The sequence below is a fragment of the Saccostrea echinata genome, unplaced genomic scaffold (assembly GCF_033153115.1).
Source record: "Saccostrea echinata isolate AGI-Se365-2 ecotype Australia unplaced genomic scaffold, CSIRO_AGI_Sech_v1 ptg000010l, whole genome shotgun sequence".
Taxonomy (NCBI): Eukaryota; Metazoa; Mollusca; class Bivalvia; order Ostreida; family Ostreidae; genus Saccostrea; species Saccostrea echinata.
The window spans coordinates 3,539,264-3,554,261 of NW_026889759.1; the positions used below are offsets into that span (position 1 = coordinate 3,539,264).

A 14,998-nucleotide genomic window follows, 5' to 3' on the forward strand; every position below is an offset into this window, starting at 1 on the left:
ATTTGCACCTGAATTTTTTTTTTTAATTTACAAGAAATCTGCATTAAATTTAATTAAAAATCTGTGTGAATAAGATGAAATTGCTTTTTTTCACAAGCAATGAAAAGAGTTTAAATAATATTACAAGTATTTGAAAACTTTTAAAATTCTATAGTTTGGCCATTGTACATATATACTGAAATGCATTTTTACAGATTTTGTTTTCTTCTAAGCATTCATTGATAGAATTACTTTGGGGGGGATTTTATTTTACAGCTTTCATTATGTCTGATAAAAACGGTAAATTCGAGGGTAAAAAGGAAAGAATTCGTTTCACGTTTATAACTCATACTTTTTGGAAAGAATAAATTGTCTGGGATGCACAGGAACAGATTAATTAAAGGTGTATTAAGTTAGTACCTCTACGAAAGAGGGCCGGCAAACGAAGCCGAGAATGATATGTAGAAATCATACCCTCGACTCTATAAACACGTCAAGCGCTGACGACTGAAGCAGTTCCCGGTCTCCAAGCCAAGAAGAATTGGTCGATAAGTTAATTCGATGGATTAAAAGAACCAAAAAGTTTTTTTCTCCTCGTGTTCTATTTTGGCAAGAGAGAAAAAACTAGAGATAAATATTTTTTTTTCAAAGTATCCTTTGAGGCAAAAAAGAGCAATAAAATCGGAATCATACTGTTAAAGCAAGGGAGGATCGTGTTTGGAAACAATTGCACCACTATATCCTAAGGAAATGGCAGGGAGTGGTATTTGAGAACACGCCGATGAAGTGACGTATGGCGAAATAAACATATCGAAAAATGTTTTAATAAGATAAGACTTTGATATCAACTTCGTGTTGAAGTATGACTCTTTTCGTGAGATCAAAATGTTGATAATTGACATGAAATTTTCCTTAAGGTTTTGTTAATAACAAAAAATGTCATTTATTCACTTTTTGATATAAGCTGCGGTAAGGACCTCAGAGAGTTTGCTTCAGAAGTCATGGAGGATACGGGAAATTATTCCAATGAATATTATGAAGATTATTACGGCTATTGGGATAATTATTTTAATTACACCTATAGTTATGAAAGTTCGGACTGGCTTCCCTTAAATGAACTGGTTCCAAGTGTGACATTTTACAGTCTGATCGGCTTGCTTGGCATTGCAGGAAATGTTCTGGTCATCGTCGCCATTCTTACCTTCCCTCGTATGAAGAACATTACGAATGTTTTTCTTCTTAGTTTGGCGTCAGCTGATCTGTTGCTGGTTTTGATTTGTGTTCCGATCAAGGTATTTATCAACTAAATGATTAATCTTTCTGCATTGTTCTAAGCATTGAAGGTGTATACATTTTCGAGTAAGAAGACGTAGAACGATCAAAGTACATATGAAAAGAGAAAAATTCATATAAAGATTTTTTTAATGTATTATATTAATATTTTCAAATTATAATTAGATTAATTAGGCTGCTGAACTTCTTTTCCTTGTGAATCTATAAAGAATTATTTATCGGAAAAATCAACATTAACATTGCTCGTGAAAATTAATCATTTCTTATGAAGGTGTGATATCATAGAGGTAGAAATTAATCAACATGAAACTTTAGAAATGAAATCATAATGCTTTTTGAATGATTAATAGTAATCTCCCAAGGAGTTATTTTGAATTTTTCTGAATTTGTATGACATTGTTAGAAGTACCTTGCACGATTCTGCCTCTCAGATGTCCGGTTTTAACTCCTCGATAAATTTTTCTTAGTCCGGTTTGGACTTCTTAGGTTTGCAGATATTTATTAACCTGTTCGCTAGCTTATTATCATCCCAGCTGGAGATTTTTTAATTGCAGTCTTAATTTAAAGAGAAATAACACTTTTGTGTGTGATCATACATTGAAGAAAAATTGATTCTGTAAAGATTTTAAGTGAAGATGTATGTAATTGACCAAAAGTAGTGTGGAAATAAGAAAACCAGAGAAAAAAATTAACCATGTCATAAACCTGTTTAACAAATGTCGGCCAAATTTAAAAGTTGATAATTTACAACGTTTCATCTCCAAATTAACTGCGAAATCAGCAAAACGCCAGTGTAAATTAGGCATCAAAAGAAAACACCGTTTCCCTATTGATTTAATAAAATATTAGTACAATAATGTTTACCAAGAGAAGGCTTTGATTGACAGCGCCTTTGTTGTGCTGTAATCTGATGATCTGGAGAGCCAAATAACAACATACATCATGGACATTAACAGCAACCCTTCTCAATTTTTCTTCGTACTTCAATTTTTCGGAGAGTTCCAAGGTCATTAACATGGTCATAGATCACTAAATGTTCTTATTTTACGCTGTCTAGGAAGTTATTATCCTTTTTGGACTAGCATTTTCATTTTCAAGTATACAGGAAATGCAACTAGAATTTTCAATAGTATGAATGTCAAATACGAATTTTAGAACCTCATGATTTACGTCTATTCCTTATACGTATAAGTATCCTGTATGTATGCGATGTCCATTATTCGGCCATTGATCTGAGGCATTTAAGTTTAAAAGAATCTCTAGTAACGTTAAAACTCAAATTCCAGTTCAATAAAACCCATGATAAGTCTGGAGATAGTAGAAATAAATAATTGTTCGTAAATTTTGTCATAATTTTAGTTATCAAATATTTATTTGATAAGGATAAATAAAAATTTAAGAATTAGCAAGTTTTCAGGAGAGGAAGCATAGAGACCAGTGTCACTCTCTGTAAAATTCTTAATTGGCCCTGGTAAAAGGGATTAGATTTCCCTTTAGTGACCTCCCTCTCCCGAGAAATTTATCTTAAAGTAAGGTCTCCCGGCCCTGCCGTGGACATAGGTGTAGGATTTCCTTTCAAGGGAGGAACGCACTCTGTTCACCAGTGTGACATTAACAGACTTAAGTTATTGATAGATAGAAATCTGTTACTACAAAAATATTAATTCCTATAAATAAACCCACAGCTTAAGAAGAAAAACACCCCAAATCCCAGACACCGATATTTTTATTTTCTCTGTGTGTATTTGCATTAAATACTCGAAATGATGGCCTGCTTTCTTACTTTTATTCCCATTGCAAAATGTTGCCTACTGCTTTTCGCCGTGAGTAAGATAAGATTAAATGTTTGGTTTCTCCATTTGCGTTGTGCTCAGTAATTTGTTTGAACAGTAGTAATAACCACATCTGACTTCATTAATATTTTACGGAAAATTAATTTTTGCTGTGCCGAAGAATTTTTTGGAAACAGGACTATTAATGAATTTACATTAACAAAGATATGGGATGAATTGTATCAAATAGTTATTTTATTTTTCATAAATAAATAACATAAGGTGTAATTATTGATGTGCTTTTAGAAACCAATATATGTTTCATTGATTATTGTTCTTAATGTAAAGAAGCCAGCGGACGGTTGTCGGGATTACATATGTACGACTGAAAAATTGTATTGGTTATCACTACATCTAATTTCCTGTGATGTCAGTTTCTGTAAAATGGCACCACACTTTTTCAGCAGAAACAGCAGAGTAAATGTTCACAAATATAAAAGGTAAAGCTAATGAAAAAAGGTTTTAAATTGTGGGATTTTTTTTTTTCGGTTGCCTTCATTACATGCTTTTTTATGACTTATCTTGAATGTGTTCGTATTTTTTTAATTTATACATTCTAAATAGAACATATTGATTTTTATCAACACATTTGGCGTTGTAAAAAATTATAAAAACTGAAAACAGAAGTCATTTCCTTTTTTTGGGGGGTGGGGGGGGGGTGGTGGTGGTAAAATGATCAAAGTATGCTGTAATTGTTAAAAGATGCGATAATACTTTGAAATTACAAATGTATTTATTTCCCTGGGGTGGGGTTATGCATGTATGCTATAAGGAAACCCAAGAATTCCTGTCCTCAGCGAAATATGAAATTTTGACATAATTATATATTTTGACTTTTATGAAGCTGTGTAGTTAAGGACAGATGATACAAACAAAGAAAAATGGATGCCTGGATTGGTATATATTTTTTGATCTACTTTGGTTACAAATGATTAGAGTAATAAATTTCTAAAATACTATGAAATTGTAAACTTTCTACGTTGTTCAAAATTCCACTTTTATGCAACCATCTTTATTAATCTATACAAATTTTTGTCACCTTAAATCCAAATAATGTGAAACTTTGAAAGAAAAGTGAAAATCTATACGGTTAAACTTATTCATTTTGCTTATATAAACATGACTTAAGTTGTTGTTTCCAAGATTGTTGATAAAAGTTTGTTTGTGTCATCTGTCCTTAAATTTCACATTGAATAATGTACTTGTTTTTATTACTGATAATTTCAAACGTCAATTTACTTCCGAGGGAAATTAAATTCTGATATTTTCTTCTTGCAGCGACACGCCCTGTCCCATGCCAAGAAATTGGAATGCATCACATGGATCGCGAAATGTCTCCTGCAATTGCTAAAAATCTTCAGTTTAATTTATTTTTTACAGTGTACAGCGTTTTTTACCTACACATGGCAGATAGGCGGATTCCTGTGTACGTTCGTGGCCTACATTCAGAACGTGTCCATGGTGTGTTCAGTCATGACGCTAACTGTGATGAGCATAGAGAGGTACGCCATTAATTCTTCTATTTCAAAGAAAAATCTAAAATCTATAACCCTGCTGTCTTCCAGCATATAATATCGAACACGCGATTCATAAAAAGGAATATGTCAGTTAATATTTCAAAAGAAAGAAATGGTAGATTAGTAGGAAAACTTGTTAAGACTAAAATATATAAGTAATTTTTCATGTTGTTAATTTTTGTATTTTTGGAGTGGGAGGTTCTAACAAAAATAAGAACACGACAAATAACAATGTTTTCTAAGTGTAGAGGCAGAAAACAGCGCCAAAATCTTCATCTGTAATCAAATTTATTGAAGGAAAGTGTTCTAAAAATGGAAGTGGAGATTCAAGGAAATTTGCCCAACCTATTTTTATTACATTAGTCAATTATGTGAAGTCACGGTCACTTTCATTATAACGACGCATGTACTTTCTCGATGTCGCCTTGAACTGGTACCCTTCCAAAGAGACCGTAGAGACTAAAAGGGTTGGTCTCAGATGTTACAATTTAGAAAAAAAGGATAACTAAGATATTACTTCGAAATAAAATGTCTAGATCAATTACAATAACATTTTATATCTTTAAAGAAAAGTTCTTATTTGGTCAAAAGTTCTTAAAAATAATTGAAAAAAAAGTTTTAAGTGTTTGTAGTTCGACCTGATAACGAGAAAGAAGGAAGAACTATAAATCATTTTGTCCTTTGGGACTTTTCTGGATGTATAGTACTATAAAAGTAATTTCCAAAATGTTTGTCTTCGTTCTTCAAGAGCACAATTACTACTGTATCTAATTTAAAATAAAATCCATTTATCAACTAAAATATATCAAAAGTGAATTTGCCTTGCAGTCACATAAAATATAATCAGCCGGCTTAGTTACAACTGAGCCTGAGATAATAGGTATATCACAGGCACCTGACTTTACTTATTTTTCTTTTAATTAAAAATATACCCCTACCTAATAAATTCACGTGAGTTTATTAAGTAGGGGTATATTTTTTATTAAAAGAAAAATAATTAACGTCAGGTGCATGTGGATGAACCTCGTTTAAAGTCAACATTTCGCAAATACTAGGGTAGCAAATTAGATTCAACTTGCTGCTGCGTCGATGGTTGACTGCATTTTTCATATCTTTTTTTTCATACTTGCTCTGTTTATCTGATCAAGACTATGGGCTCACAGTCGGTGTTAAGGTCGACAGGGGGCTGCTTACTCCTCCTGTGGCATCTGATCCCCTAGTGTTTTCAGGGGTCTGTGTTTGCTTGCTCTCGATTTGTATTGTTTTATTGAATTTTGAAATTGATGAAATTGATAAATGTTCATTATCTTCAGAGTAAACACATGTATTTTTATTAAAACACCTAGAAAAAATTAGTAAGAATTGGTCAAGTTCATCTGGAATAGCAGCCCAAAAGTCTACAAATTTATCAAATAGCAATATATACAACCTTGGTCACCGAGAATCCCTACGATTAAAAATTTCTGGAGCCTAAATTTTCTATATAATTAATACAATGTCATCCATTAATTACAATCACATATATTTCTATACAAAATATATTAATTATTATTATCATAATATATATATATATATATATATATATATATATATATATATATATATATATATATATATATATATATATATATATATATATATATATCACAAATTATTCACATATGCAAAAAGCAGACTTGACTTTCACATTTGGATGAAATGTGAAGATAACAAACAGTGATCATACTAAAATGACCATTGAAACAATACAAATTCTGAGCAAAACAAATACGGACCTCTGAAAACAGAGAATCAAAGGTGGATCAGGTACCTTGAAGGAGTAAGCATCTCTTGTCGAATGTTCACACCCGCCGAGTGCTTTTTTTATGTCATGACCAGGTAAACGGAGAAAAGTAAAGAAATAATGACCTAACAGTTTGTTTGAAAGACATCGGCACTAACGACCGTTTGCATTTGCAAAGAAGGCCATTGTATCGTCCATAAAATCTGCGAAATATTGACTTCAAACGTGATTGTAGATACCCTTGCATCAAGTTAGTGAATACTCAAAAAACTTTTTGAGGTTATCGGGGTTTCATGCATCAACTAATTTGAAATTTATCGTTGGTGTGGCATTAACAGGCCTTAGGTACATTACATGAAAACAATTGTCCTTCCTGACATTTATACATAGTAGAATGCTTGCATTTTGATTAAAATGCTTATATTTTTCATGAGCGGTATAACTTACTTAGCGAGTTCATGGTGTTAGTTTGGAAAGAAAATTGAAACTCCGGATTTTTATTGCTTCGTTTCGAATCCCAAGAATGCCACATTTTTTTAAATCATGGAATGATTTTGGCCGAAACAATTTTCCGCAGAAAAGATTTGTTTGTCATAATTTCGTACTTTTTAATGATAGGAACTTTACTCTAAATACTGTAATTCATCTCCTTTGTGGTTGCACCATCATGGTTTCTTTCTTTTCTGTTAGAAAAAGGAATTAAGTTTCATTCGTACTATCGTACGTTCTAGATCTGCAAATATGAACCAGCTCTTGTGAGTTGTAACTTACTTATAACTTGATACAAACAAATCATTGGCTTTTCTTCTATGCCAAATGTTTGCACTTCGTGGACTTTTTTTGCAAAGATTCCAAGAAATTTCCTATTTCATTCACAGGGGAAAAATACGAGCTTGTTTACAGTACTTTGAAAGACGTATTTGTAGGAAATAATGACACTTGTTCGATCGTTATTATATTACTGGCGATAAGATGTTTAAGTGTTCATTTTCAAACGTCAAACCAGATCAGCCAAGATGAATAGTTTCTTAACGGGATCTCCTGGAATTCATTAAATATCATATAACTGTTGATGCTGTCAAGACCATGATTCATCTATAATTGTGGAGATATCTAATGAATTTTGACCATATCTTGTCCACTATGATTTGCTAATATCTAAACAATCACAAGAATGTTTGAAATTGTGTACAAAAGTAGTAAAAATACTTAGTAAAATTAATTTTAATTAGAGTCCATTTGTGAGGTCTACATAACCATTTAAAAAAAATTGGAAATCATATTCACGTTTTCCCAATAATATTAAAACTATAACATTGATCATGCTTTTTATGGTTTCATTTATTTACACCTGTATTATTTTTGTTTGAATTTAAATAAAACATATTTTTTTCTTGCCTAGATTCCCCTTAAAAATTGAAAGACTAAATAAAAGCTCTAGAAAGACATACTAGAAATGATTTTTCTCGTATTCTTTAAATGATTCAGTTATTGTGAAACTGAAAAAGTTAATCCAATAATTAGTAATGCAATTTCAATGAATAACAGTGTCCGAAGTGAATTGCTAGCTTTTGCTAATTGCAACTTATTATTTTTTCATTAACAGATTTGTTGCTATTCTGTATCCTCTCAGAGCAAGATCAGTTTGTACCATGAAACATGCGAAAATTGTTACCATTTTAATCTGGATTGCCTCGTTCATCATCGCTCTACCAACTGTGTTTGTTCAGGTCAGTAAATCCTTGTATCACATCAAAGGAATCATGTGATAACAATCAATAAGGGGGGGAATTATATAAACATACTCACTTCTTCTCGCAATAAAAATTTCTCAGACACAGGAAGTACTGTATATAAACTGAATATCTGTAATATAAATAAACATTTGATAAGCCAAAAAAATTACTTAGTATCAAGAAAAATTATTATGTAAACAAACGTGATTTCTGGATCAGGCGAAATGAATTCTTCGTTGTAGAAGCTGAAAGAAGTTGGTAATGATAAAGTCACCGCCCACTGGTGTGTGAAGCAGTTTTTGTCCCATGGCTTCGAGATTGCTTACGAAATTTACATGTTTGTCATCCTGTTTACGATCCCCCTGAGTGTGATGTTAGTTACCTACATAAGAATATCCTTGGAAATATGGGACGTGGTATCAAAACGGGCAGTATTAAGATCTGGGAGGTATTACATAATGTTGACGAATTTATTGCGAAATTGTTTAAACACACGCCATTTAATGATTTTTTGATGAGGACTCCGCGGTGATTTTTTAAAACATACTGTTGATAAGATTCTGTATGAGACAATGATGCTATTGAGAAGAAAACTATCTAGAGGCCTCTCTGTGAGCTAATACTCACCATTTGACTGACTGACTGCACATTGCATAACGATCCCGATATTATCGATGCTATGTTAGAAACAAGAAAGGAATCTTCATTCATAATGTCTAGAGGTCTCTGTTTAAAAATTTTTTCCCATGGTTAAAAAAACGCAACCATTCAACAAAATCACCCATCTCTGAATTTAAGAGCCATTCTCTGTAACCACTTAATTTTTTTTGCCACGCATGATCACTGATTTTGATGAAACTTTACCAGTTATTACAACTTGACACCAAAAACATATATCAAATAAAATTTGGTTGCTATGTGTCTTGTTTGCAATGGTAACAGCCGGAAAAGTTTTTTAAAAAATGAGATTTTCAGCTACTTTGCATCTCTATTGATCCTCAATAAAGACTAAGAAAATCAAATAAACCGTTATAAGAAAAACATTATACCCTATTGCCACTTATGCTTTAAAGAAACTATTTAGAATATATCTCTAAGTAAGTGGTAAGCATGGGTACATTTGGAATACCTTTTTAATGCTTAAAAGTGTTGAAAAACGCTCAATGTTCACTGATGGTAGGTGACACGATCAAACTCAATCAACAACAGAAGAAAAACAATAAAAATATTTGACCTTAAGTTATTAGGTATTTTAAAATAACTCATGGTTGCCTTGGTAACACAGTGTAGCTATACAAAGTTTGTTGCTATGTTTTGGTCAGTGTTGTTATCTTGAGGAAAAACATGGAAATTCAAGACTGGCAAATATACATCGATAGGACCTTGTAACACAGGTAGCAAAAGAAAAGAAAAATTGGGATCAATGTAACCATGGAAACAAAGTACAAGGGATTTAAAGGGGATTTTTTCGCTGCTTTAGGAATTTAGTTACCTTTTAATCAGGAAACATATTATTTGATTCACCTTAAATTAAACTTATTAGATAGAACGAAAGTTGAATATTATATACATGTATTGATAAAGCTTGATGAAGAAAATATCACTCAGTGTTGCTATTTTACCAAGAAGGGAAAATGTTCGATTTTGTTAACTTTATAGCAATACGTTTAACCCTTTGTTGTAACTTCTTGCATCCAGATAGAGGTTGTGTGGTAGTCAAAATTGAATTTGGAAATCTACATATAAGAGTACGTATCTAAGGAAACAAAATATTTTACAGCTTTTTTGTATTTTTTTCCAATAATTTCCACAGGAACCCTCAATTTTAAGAATTTAATTCGAATTTTTTAAAAATTGAAAATTAGGACCACCCCAACGCCTTTAAAAATTGATGACCAGTTATATAGAAATGTGCTTTTTAAAAAGATAAGATCAGATTAAAAGATACAGAGAGTAAATTTGAAATCCTTTTGCGGTATTAAACCATGGCAACCATTGCCATCCAATAAGAATGATCACATTCCGTCCTTAGTATATATGTCTATTATGTGGATGCATTTCAGTCTACAATTGCTTGTTTTTTGAGTGTATGGCTTTCTAAAAATAAAAGAATAAAATTTATTTCTTTGAATACCTATTTGTTTACTGTATCAAAGGTTTTCATCATAGAGAGTTTGGAGAAATTCTGAGACTATGCGTGCCACAGCTCCTATATAAAAGTTCAAATTATTACAAAGAATGGCTCTTAATTGGTGTAAAATAACCTTGCCTAGGAACATTATAACGAATTGCCATCTATCGATTTATCCATCCATTCATCCATCCTTTTATTTCTAAAAGAAGTGTAAAGTACTCTAAAACAATTTTAAAATTATAAGTTTCCTTCTGTATTGCCTGTTTGTGGGCAATATGTAGCATTTTTCGTAGGACCATATTTTTCTGATTTTCAAGTCAGATCCTTCTAACTAATAGATAATGTCTGTTGTAAGATAAAATTCACTTAGGAGGCGAAATAACTGCTACGAGCCAGTTTTCTTTTTCGGACAAGTCACTATGGCATACCGTGGAATCATCATTGTTCGTGTGGTCACCGTTACTCAAGTTATATGTCAAAATATTTATTAATTGAATCTTTTGTATATACGAGTTACCCAAAAATTACGTCCAAACGAACCAATAAAATTTTTGCTTACCCAAGAACATTGACCCCCCCCCCCCCCCCCCACGAATGAAAATGATTCCACAGTATTGATTTTGTACACAGCTTCTTTTAAATTTTGACCTTTGCAAATTGATCTATGGAAGTATAATCAACAAATACTTCTTAGCTTATTCGATCTTAATGATAAACTCTCTCATTATCGTATCTATTTAATGTAATTCAGTTTTCCCTACAGACCTATAAATTGTTGAAAGCAAATGTAATTTCACTTAAACTGTCTTCTTCTAATTAAGATTCATGTATTTACGGTACTTCTTTCCTGAAAATTATCAAAATATGCTTTACAGTAAAGCTAAGTATTTTTATTTTCATCGTCTAAAGTATCCATTTTTTTTTTTTAAATTGCCTTTCTCCTTGTTTGCGTCATGTTGAATGTCCAAATGCTCCCACTTGCGTATTGATTTTATGTTTAAGGACTTCCGACATAAAAAACCGCTTTTGTCTTTACACCATTTCTTCATCTCTCTACTTATCATACCAATTAGGCCATATCTTGTCTTCAGATTAATCCAGATAAATCTAGAAATTAGGACAACGCATACGAGATCCAGTGAAAGTTAACAATTAATCAGAGTAATGCACATTCGTCCCAGCAATTTAGAAGTCTATATGTCTCTTTAAGTAATTTATCTAATTCGGGATGGATAAAAACAAAATTTATTTCAATACACTAAATATACTATAAAAACCTGTCCTGTGTACATTTTATCAAATATACATGTTGAAAACGTCCATTTACAAAAAAGGTCCTTAAGCTTGAAGAAAAAGTGCGGTAGCTTTTCAGGTCCACTTAAGTGTATAAGCTTTTGAAGCAACAACAACAACAAAACAAAACCAATGAGATTTAAAAAAAAAAAAAAAAAAAGAAGAAGACAAGATTATGACAATTATTGTAATACTAAACATTTTTTTCCGCTCACGTGATTGACAGTGAGTACAGTTACACTTCTACCACTCCAAGCAATGGCGGTATGAAGAGAGAAGCATCTTTTCTGAACCAGTCCTCTTCAAGAGCATCCACAAAGTCAGCACCAATTACATATAACGAAGATGCCAAAACCAGGAAACAGGTAAACGTAGGTTGAGATTTCGTTTCTCTCGGGGTTTGACGGTGTAACGACGTATTATCCTTTAAGGTTATTGAAATAATAATTTTGTCTCTGAATAGCTTCTATACGAACTACGCAAAATTTCACATAGCTTCTACGTACTATGCAATTGAAAACTGATGAATCCTTGAAGAAAATAAACTTATCTTAAATATTTTTCAGGTCTTATCTATGATTACCTTATTTACCTTTCCCATGAACATTAAATGTTGTATTTCAGTGGAAGCAGCAAATATTTGAGACGATTTGTCACCCTACAGCATTTATTGTCGCCGTATCATATACCCGGTACTAGTATACATCATTCAACAAGATGGTACTTAATGAAAATGCCTTTCTGATTTTCAGGTCATTTTAATGTTAATGGTGATAGTTGTGCTATTTGCAATTTGTTGGGGACCCATTCTTTTGAACAATTTGCTGGTTGCATTCAAAGTTATTGATAATCTACATACGGGCATCCTGAAGCCAATGCGCATGGCCTTCCATCTTATGTCGTACGCAAACAGCTGTGTCAACCCAATCGTGTATGGCATAATGTCCAAAAATTTCCAAGACAGTTTGAAAAGTGTTCTAAAATGTTTCAAGTCGCCGCAGACCTATAGAACCTATGTTTACAGTACCGATACAACAAGAGCATCCATTTTGAAATCAACATGCAGCAACAGTGAAAATGGTTGTATAGAAATGACTTGAAAATTCACAAAAGTGTTAAGATATTGACCTGTCACATTTAAAATGTATCAATAATAATCATAGTTTCTCATACTTAGTATACAATGTATTTTACGTATTTCTGACGTACTAGCTGGACGTATTTTTTAGTGCAGTGATATATATTTCATTGATGTTATAAGAATCGTTCGGAAATATGTATGCATACATGTATGAATAAGTGTTCATGATGAAAGGGTACTTAGGATAGTGTTATTGTCACTGCAAATGTATTTAACTGTCAGAACCATGCTTTATAATACAATATATACGCGTAATACAGATAACCAAACGTGTATCAGAAGGCTACAGATATATGTAGACGTCATGGCACTTCCGATTTTGTAAAGTTGAAAACATTTTATAATTAAAAAAAAGAGAAAACTAATTTTAGGATCTAAAGGATGCGATTTCCCCACCATTTACACTATTTACAGTATTGTGTACATGTCTTTCATTCATGTTTGAAGCGAGTCTTTGATTCATGTTTTAACTGTTCTTGTAAATAAATCATTAGTAGACATTGATTAATAATTTCCTTTTTTTTACAACAAAAAAGGTCTGGTTACAGCATGTCATCTGAGTTACTCGAGGCAGCAACCACTGTCACCGTGTGTTGTTTGCCTTGAACTTCTTTTTTAAACTTATGAAAATTTCAACCTCTTCAATGAAAGTCTCATTTTGCTTATTGTATTTACGAATATTGGAGCACAAAAACCCTTAGCACTGTAGGATAAAGGGACATTTTCGTAGTTAATACCATAGGTCAGTGCTTCGGATTTCAGATGAAACACTAAAAGTCGCGTCACTAATCATATTTTTAAAATCTGATTTTGTACTCTTAGACATCTAGCTTACAGACTATATGCACAACAGTGATGGACACTGTGCCATCACTATTATGCACATAGTTTGTACGCTCGATGTTCTCGTCCCAAGACAGAATTATTTTGATTATGAAGGGTGCTGAGAATATTAAATTTTCAAAAGTTGGCTTGAAAATTAGTAGGAAAGTCTCTAGATCAAAAACAGAACAGACCTAAGTTAAAATGAAAAGAATTGTATAGCTTGTGAAATAATATCGAAAATAGAACAAAATTTTCATCATGTATTTGTAACTTAATAATATAAACTTGGAACTTTTTAAAACATGTTTGTTGAACAAAAACCAAGATATTCAAAATATAAATTTTGCTCTTTTAATTAAATGTCTGTTTTCACTTTATGGGCCTCGGAGCCGGGTCTCGATCCTTTGCACATCTCCATCAAAAATTAGGAAACAGCGTTAACTTAGTTTAAGAAATATAGGGATACGGCAATTTGGAAATTCAATAATAGGAATTGAAAGGGAACACATAGAAATTCTTACCTTGCGAACAGGGAGTGCAGAAACATAATTTATAGGGATGTCAACGAATATTCGAACATTCGAATATTCATTCGATAAGTTGATATTCGAATATGAATTTAAGATTCGAATATTCGGTGTTTTTCAGATTTCATAAAAAAAAGTACTGTGATTAATAAATTTTGATTGGAACAGTGCTGGAATTATCCCTGTTTAATCTACTAGCGATCAATTTCGATCGCCCGATTTCTTTCGCTATTTTCTTATCTTATATAGATCTACTATATTATTTTGTTTTGAGTAAGGTGTTTAAGATTTATACAATAATGCTTTATGTATAATACAAAACGTACTTTCATAGTTTTTATTAGTTAAATACGATCGAATCTAGAATCGAGGACAACGAAATGAAAACCTTCTTAGAATGTCTACAAGACGTGAACAGTGTACTTATCAAAACAAATTTAATTGATCATTCAAATAAATATCCGATAGAATTAGTCTGTAATTAATATTGTAAAGGGCTCGATTTTAGAATAAATGAGTAAATTACTTGATTATCTCAGGTTGTACATAATCCTGAATTTTATATTCATTATCGGGAAATTAGTCAATTACCTAGGAAAATTGTCTATGGAATTGTTTGTTTATATTTTAAAAACATTGTATCGAAGATTATAATCATATCTCTTATTAGGCTGATAAGTGTAATTAATTACACGTATTGAAATCTGAACAGTATACGACTATCTTGCCTTAGGTAAGACGACTGGCTCCTCATTTGGGGCTACTATAAATACATATGTATCATTTGTTAAAATTATATTTTTCTGCATTTAAATCACTTATTTATTTCAAACATTGACAAGTATCAAATGGAATCCCTTATTGTACACCTACAAAAGTTTTCATACAATTTTATTTTAAAATATAAGAATACCTACACTAAACCTTTCATGAGAGTA

The 14,998-nt window shown here is 31.9% G+C and overlaps 1 protein-coding gene across 2 annotated transcripts; it reads left to right on the top strand.

The window, feature by feature from the left end:
• Window positions 1-617: 617 nt before the first annotated feature.
• LOC133184169 (QRFP-like peptide receptor) lies at window positions 618-13,219 on the top strand. 2 transcript variants are annotated; one of them, XM_061319072.1, is made up of 6 exons: window positions 618-1,271; window positions 4,485-4,606; window positions 8,011-8,134; window positions 8,383-8,588; window positions 11,794-11,938; window positions 12,320-13,219. In XM_061319072.1, exons 1-6 carry the CDS (start codon window positions 981-983, stop codon window positions 12,665-12,667), a joined length of 1,236 nt encoding a protein of 411 aa, XP_061175056.1. In that variant the 5' UTR covers window positions 618-980; the 3' UTR covers window positions 12,668-13,219. The 2 variants fall into 2 exon arrangements, with proteins under 2 accessions (XP_061175056.1, XP_061175057.1); XM_061319073.1 differs by having other exon boundaries at window positions 622-1,271; window positions 11,794-11,932.
• The last annotated feature ends 1,779 nt before the right edge of the window (window positions 13,220-14,998 follow it).

What these genes read in the sequence shown, in the direction of transcription:
- LOC133184169 (XM_061319072.1), top strand. Translation starts at nt 981, where the DNA reads ATGGAGGATACGGGAAATTATTCCAATGAATATTATGAAGATTATTAC. An exon ending in TGATTTGTGTTCCGATCAAG is followed by an intron (nt 1,272 to 4,484) that starts GTATTTATCAAC and finishes TATTTTTTACAG; the next exon opens with TGTACAGCGTTTTTTACCTA. An exon ending in GCAGTATTAAGATCTGGGAG is followed by an intron (nt 8,589 to 11,793) that starts GTATTACATAAT and finishes CGTGATTGACAG; the next exon opens with TGAGTACAGTTACACTTCTA.